At 33.1% G+C, this 7587-nt stretch overlaps 1 protein-coding gene across 2 annotated transcripts; it reads right to left on the bottom strand.

Annotated features, from left to right (window-relative positions):
- On the bottom strand, positions 741-3305 carry LOC104703545 (BEL1-like homeodomain protein 5). Of its 2 annotated transcripts, XM_010419572.2 has the most exons (5): positions 3192-3305; positions 2590-3035; positions 1840-2165; positions 1615-1675; positions 741-1382 (listed from the first exon to the last, which is right to left on the bottom strand). In XM_010419572.2, exons 2-5 carry the CDS (start codon positions 3028-3030, stop codon positions 906-908), a joined length of 1305 nt encoding a protein of 434 aa, XP_010417874.1. In that variant the 5' UTR covers positions 3031-3035; positions 3192-3305; the 3' UTR covers positions 741-905. The 2 variants fall into 2 exon arrangements, with proteins under 2 accessions (XP_010417874.1, XP_010417873.1); XM_010419571.1 differs by lacking the exon at positions 3192-3305 and having other exon boundaries at positions 2590-3164.

The following is a 7587-nucleotide window of genomic DNA, read 5'->3' on the forward strand; positions in this document are numbered from 1 at the left end:
GTTGGCGTTTGTGTATTCCTCCATTCATATTTTTTATATGTAATTTGTAACCATGGTTTTGTGTGTTTTTTGTTACCAAATTTTTTTTATTATCATATTCCCATTTCTAAAAGTTTTTGTCACTTTTTGTCCTGTCGTAGTTAAAACGTTGGAGTTGTAGGCTTCATAGCGAAGTTGATGTCCTATATTGTTTGGTCACGGAAGTGTTCCACTCAATTCCATTCCCTTTACAACCATTTACAAACACTGTGGGAATGACATGCACGTACCTATTAAGCCATTCATGAACAGCTAGAATTTGTGTATTCGTTACCTTTTCAACACATTTGGCAAAGAATAAGGATATAATTTTAGCTATTCACACAGTAGCAAGCTTATAGTTCGATCGTAAAAGGAGCATATCCAAAAAAAAGAAAAAAAAATTAATAATCATATTTAGGTTTGATGAACAATAGATAGAAAAAATACAAAATATGTGAAGAGATTTTTTGGGGATTCTGTGACACATATACACACGCACATATATTCATAAAGACATAACTAAAAGGGAACATGGATCTCATGGTTGATAGAAATTTTCATTTACACTCATATATATATATATATATATATATATATATATATGTCAAGCATTCCTTGTTTTGCCATCTTGATCAACGAATCAACGTCTTGATCAACATCTCCGTAGCAAAACTAACTAAAACCTGGTTGTATAAAGCCATACTAGACCTAGTTTTTTTTATCTAGTATAGTTATCTACATTTCTATCAAAACCTATACTTAAATCATCTCCTCTCTATCTATCTTACACACATCCATTTCTCAAAAACCATCCAAAGGCCAGGGCTATACACAGAATATACGTAAGCAACAAGCATAAAATATATCATCACTATTAATTAGTTCTAATCCATGATTTGATAAGTCGAAGAGGGATATATGCCCGAGATCTCAGTTCCATGACTTGTCGATCCAAACTGAATGTTTTTGAAGGTTTGGTCGCAAGAATGAGGCAGGCCAAGAGAAAGGGAGACGCCATTCCCAACCATTGTGTGATAGATTTCAAACCCTCCATTGAAATGAATGAAGTTAGCTTGATTCAGATGTTGCTTGCTGAACCTTCCTATAGAGCAACTTGAGGATGCATTTGGCATAGGGGTTTCGTTTTCATTGAATCCTTGATAAAAGGTGGGTAAGATCGAGTTCGAAGATTCATCTGAAGTGGAATTATTGTAAGGTTGCTTAGAAGATGAACCGTTGGTACTATGTTCATTTGGGTTACTTCCTTTTCTGCTTTCTTCAATATTCATTTCTTCCAAATACAATTCCTCCACCATTGGCTTCCACACCCGAACTCGAGCATTTATGAACCAATTAGACACCTACATCCATTTTACACAAAATTTTCATGAATAATTCTTTTTTTGGTTTTATTATTATTCTTCAAAAGTGTACCCACATAAAGAAAAATATATAAATATAATTAGCAATTAGATGTTAAAAAAATGTAATTAGTATGTCGAGTCTTTGTTAGATGATGTTATGAAAACTGTATATAAACTATGGGACATTTAACATTAACAAACAAAAGTATGTCGATCAAAATTCATTTACCTGACTCTTAGTAAGTCCAGTCTGTTTGGCAAGCATTACCTTATCCAGATCCCTAGGATATCTATATATACAAACCAAAACAAGAATCATTGGTTAGTCTACAGAAACCTAACTAGTGACTATTCCATAACCTTATTGTATAGTTTTTCCTTTGTTTCAAGGCTACATCATCCATATCGACTATAATCGAAACAAAAATTAAAGATAGAAGTAAACATTACTTACGGATGAAGAAAATGCTCAAAGAGCCAAGATCGTAGAATGGAAACAGCATTTTCGGGCAAAACTCTTTGCGGTCTCCAAGCATTTGAATGGTGATGTGCCATCTTACCCAAATGCTTAAGCTGCTCGTCACATTCCTTTTTCCCCAACAGCTTGTTTACGTGTTTGATTTGCAAACAAATCATGTCTCTTACAACACGAAACTTCTTTGATATTGTTTGTAACGCCATATGTGTGTACGGGTTTGCTGAGCCTAAACCCGCGGCTTGCTCAGACGATGAGATTATAGTCTGCATTTGGTCATGGTATTGCCTGTATCTTTGTTCAACCTGTGTACATCTCCCAAATCAGTTACCAATCTTTAAACGTTTACTTATCAACAAAATATACTTAACACTAGATCATATTTTTTCCCTTTCTCATGTAAAGGTTATTCTTTTAGTGAGCTACTAAATATTTTGTTTTTTTCTTTTTAGCCAAGAAAGTTCCGGACCTATTCCCATATGCTCGGGACCAACCTTTGATGCCTAAAAAAAATCCGAAACATGTTAAACACTGGCATTTTGTCAAGGTAAAAAATCCACAATGGCCAACATAAAAACAGCGTGATGGATACTGCACTTGAGTCCTAATCTCAACCTTAAATAAAAGTACTTTCTTAGCATTGCTCACATAGTTGATTTTATACACTTAAATTTCTTATATTGTTTTATGCCACACATATATCTATATAGGTAGTTACAAATGAATTACCTTTTCCACCATGGAGATGAGCTTTGCTCTCTTCATCTCCAACTCTTGGCGGTAAGCAGCCACGCCAGGCGTATGGCCGCCACCAACGATGTCCCCTTTTCCATAAATCGCAGACTCTTTACTCATTCTTGGTTCTTGTTTGGCGCCATGGCTACCGTTTCCTACATTGACAATCTCATTGAGCAATTCTTGAGCAGCTCTCAAGTAGATCGGAGTCAAACCCCTGAAGACTCCTTCGTATGAATACGTAGAGACAGAAGATATATGATCTTCTACTTCATCTCGAGGTCCATGTTGTTGAGACCCAAAGCACAAGTTGTCGAAGTGATGGTTATGAGCATTACTGGTTATTGTCGGCTCGGGGAATGGATTCAGATTCATCATAAAAATATCAGAAGAGGGTTCTCTCATATTAGATTCTCCATGAAAGAAAGAAGCCATATATTCTGAAAATAAGCCACAAAAAAGACATGGAATTCAAGAACAATCTCAAACTATATAATATAACTGATCTGACATTATCTCCTAGAGCATAGGAAAGAAAAGGTAAACAAAAGATCATGAAATTAAAGATATGTGGCACATCAAGAAAACTAACTAACCCTTTTTTTTTAATATAATAAGAAATGATGAGCAGCAAGTTATGGGTGTGAGTTTCTCATTGTCTTCTTAAACGTGTCGTTCTCTCTCTGCTTGCGATGATCATCTAATACTGTTCTCTGCTTCAATGATCTGTCTGTCAACTAGAAAGTCCAATAAGTCGCCTTTATAAATAAATATGTGATTGGACTTTTCAGAAATGAGAAATATATACTTTTCCCTCTTTCTTTTTTTTTTTCTCATTGGACAACTAAACAGTGACAGTCACGATTATTTGTCTTCCTTGTGATGATGTTTCGAAGTTCAAAGTTTCTATTACAAAAAATATTTTTATCTAGCTTACATAACATGATATATCCAAGGCATCTTAGGCATGAATCACACGATTCACAATCACACCCAAGAGTATGCAAAAATAACCATAGAATAATAGTTGCAATATATAGCTTAATCATAAAGATTTTTATATAACTATAAATATTTTTTTATTATATTTATAATACGTTGTATAAAGTGAAATCAATTTTTTAAAAGGTGAAAACTAATGACTTGTTTATATGATCACAAATCCGGATAAATATTGAAAACTGTAGCTAGTATATTTTGTTTAAGCTCGACAATATATAGATCTACTAAGACAATCTAAGTATAAGTGTAGCTACCATGCCTTTATATTTAGGATCATACTTGTACCATTTTCATTCGTTTTGCCATTTGTTTACTAAAAGTGAAATAAGATTATAATATATGATCGTTGACGAAATGAGAGTATTATAAATGGTATTATCTTATCATACGATGTACGCACGTTTAATACTTGGCAGCGCATGTATATGATCACCTACATGAATAGCTTATTAGGTCAACATTTATTACTAGTTAACTTATACTAGTATTATTGTTAATAAATCTACAACGAATCCATATGTATTGTGTATAATTGAATGTATGTAAAAACTAAAAAGACAATAGAAGTGGGTCAGTGGGTCAGCAGAACTATAGAGATAGTTGAAGAACGAGGAAACGTCTACTTCCACTCCACACATCAAAAGTCTACTTTTATTTTTGTATTTAAATAATAAATAACCATATTAGTTTGTGACAAGTCACTCTTTTCTTCTTTTCTACAACTAAGCAACTAACTGTATTGCAGTGAAAAACATATATAAGAAATTAAAACTTTATCAGCCCGATCGAAATAAATAAAGTTTCTTTGCATGGCCCCTCCTTTTTGTTTCCAAAATTTCTTTCATTTACTTTTTTAGTTTATAAATAAAATATCAACATATCTATTAACAAAAAATTATGGGCTTAGTCGTAGATTCGTACAATTTCTCGAACCTGGGGATATTGTTATGTAATACACTATTGTATAAGTTAGGCACCCATCCATACTTAAACGACAAATATATTCACCTTGTAACCAATGATATAAAATCCGGATCAATTTATTCCTATAGTACTCGACCTTAGCTTGTTTACTCTTTGATGAATACCTATTGGCGATAGAAAAATTTCCGTTGGTGTACCTTTTCTCATGTATTTTTCTTTGATGATACCAGTCATAGTACTTGCCTCAAAATGAATTCCAATGGTATTGCAATTTCACTACTCTCTTTGCAATAATCTGGATCTTAGATTTGGAACATGTAAATCTTTTGTTTACATGGGTTCTGCTTGTAGATCAGATGTGTTAATGTAAAAAGAATTCTTAAATTTGAATAATATGCATGGATTGGAACATCAAAGTAGGTATACGTACGTATATATAGTTATAGACGTTTTGGAAATTATTATAATAAATATCAAACAGGACTGATGAGCGCCTCAACATTCAACGTGAGAATTATTATATAGTTTGGTGGATTGAGAGACCCTATCGTGTCGGTCGGATCCAAGTTGCGCACATTCATCACCGTTCAATTTAGCTTTATTACAATAGTAGTCTTTTCTAGATTGATCAAGTACAATGCGTTATTGTTGCCAAAAGAGAGAATATAATGCGTTATTGCTATTTGCATGTACGGGTTTGTGTCAATTACAATTGTAAAGGTAAAAAAACAAACTAAAAAAAAAGAGACCAAAGCAGTACAACTTTGGAAAAAGAGTGTTGTGAGGAAAAAAAATCTAAAAAAACTTCTAAAAAAAAAAAAGAATAGAAACAAATTGAATATATGTATTTTTTTTTAATAACTAAGAGGTAAAAAATGTCCATTATGCGGTTATGCCTCTCTTGTTCTAAAAATAGGCCGCTAAGAGCATCATTAGTGGAGTACCTCTCCCAAGTTACTCTCAAATTAATTAATTATATAATTAATATTTATTTAAATAAAGCAACCTCAAGAGTATTTTTGCAAAATCATTCTTTTGTTAGAGAATCAAAAGAAGATTGCTCAATCTTGTTGGTGTCTATATGACTGCAATATTATGTGTTTACAAAATTGTTGCTATGTGTTTACAAACACAATCTTGATGTCAACTTGAAAAATAATCCGAACAAGGTAACAAGTTACAATGTCATTTGAATCCAAAATAAAAAATACATCTAATTGTCTTACTGCTTAAAACCTGCAACTACAACTCTCATACTTAAAACCTGCAACTCCCACCCTTAAAACCTGCAACTCCCACAAACCTGCAACTCCCATAGTTAAAACCTGCAACTCCCACAGTTAAAACCTGCAACTACACTTAAAACCTGCAACTACAACTCCCATCGACTACTTCTTTGTGTGAGTGACTGTTTCAGGAGCATTTCCTGATCATAGTCATTAAGACAAACAAAATCGACTTAAACATTAACAAAAACTCAACAAAATCGACTTAAACATCAACAAAAACATAAACACGGTTCACCCAAACACATAGCCAAGCCTAAGAACAAAAACACAATCTCATACGAAGAGCATACCTTTTCAACTACGAGAATCCACTCACAATGTCAAGCTGATGAACACCCCTCTTCACCATTAAACCCCATTGTCCAGTTGATATAAACCTCGCACAAAACATGGCAAAAGAGTGAATGTTAATCACACTATAACATTAACAAAACATCAAGCAAAAACTCAACTGTACTCCTAACAACAACACACGGGTCACAATAAAAAAAACATATAACATTCTCACAATCAAACAAGACAACAAACGATTAAACCCTATACTACTAAATATACATGAAAAGTTCATACCTTTTGATCATAGAACAACAGTCTGAACAACAATCAAACAAGACAACAAACGCTTAAACCCTATACAACAAAAGTTCCCTGTCTTGTAAAGCACCATAAATCGTAAAGTGTTATTGTTTATTCTACTAGGAGAGTTTAATCATGATTACCTATACAATCTAAAACACAAAGACAGTTCATCCCTTAACAATCTAAAACACAAAGCTTCAACCTCACACAACACAAGGAAATATGTGGTAAATCAGACAAACAATCGATTTAAGCCCCAACCCGTAAACCCTCCATACAAATCACAAACCAATTAAACATCAAACAGTACCCACTCTCACAAGCAAATCAAATTTTACCTAAACCCTAATCAGTGGCGATTCGCCGTTTTGTGTCTGATGAGAAGAGAAAGACATGAAAGAAGCAAAAATGAGGAGAAAAAAAAATTGATTTTATATTTTTTGATCAACCATTCACAATGAGCCACGTCGCGGTTCTTAAGGGTTGCTCAAAGTGCTTCAGCAAGTTTCGATTCTCATGTAAATGGACTTTAAATGGATTGTTTATTCATGAATTGGGGCCCAAACCCAAGAGAAATCAGGAGAGTACCCCTTAGTAAAGATGGTCTAAGATGCTAGGCGTGTAGACCGATGAGATTAGTATATTAAACCGGTAAAAAAAATTTAGAATGTGGTGTTCTTCTTTATATTGAAATCTTTGAACTCTTTAGCATAAGGTTATATTCATTGTACAAAGATATTTTGACTGAATAAAAATTATTTTCATTAAAAAAATACTGAAAATTGAATATAGTATATAAAAATTTTAGTCCATTTGATAACTTAGTTTTTTATTTTTATTTATTTATTTATTTGATAACTTAGTTTTTTTGTTCATTCTTACTGATCTGAAAGTTTCGGATCTCTGACTTATGTGATGATATTTGTGGATGGTCCACAAAATTTAGCACCTAAACCTCAACTTTAGACACGATAACATTGAAAACATATCCTGTTGATTATATTGATGGGATATTAAGAGGGGATGACAAGGAGAGTCCACTACGGTATTGAAAAAGTTGGGTTAGCAAGTTAGCATGAATTAATCCAAAGCCATGTTGGAATAAGAGAACGACAAGTGTATTATTTACTTTGTCAAAACCATCATAACTGATCAACGACCATCATTAAAACGCTAAAAGTGAGTTATAAAGCTAATT

Source organism: Camelina sativa, chromosome 7 (genome assembly GCF_000633955.1).
Source record: "Camelina sativa cultivar DH55 chromosome 7, Cs, whole genome shotgun sequence".
In the NCBI taxonomy this organism is placed as follows: domain Eukaryota; kingdom Viridiplantae; phylum Streptophyta; class Magnoliopsida; order Brassicales; family Brassicaceae; genus Camelina; species Camelina sativa.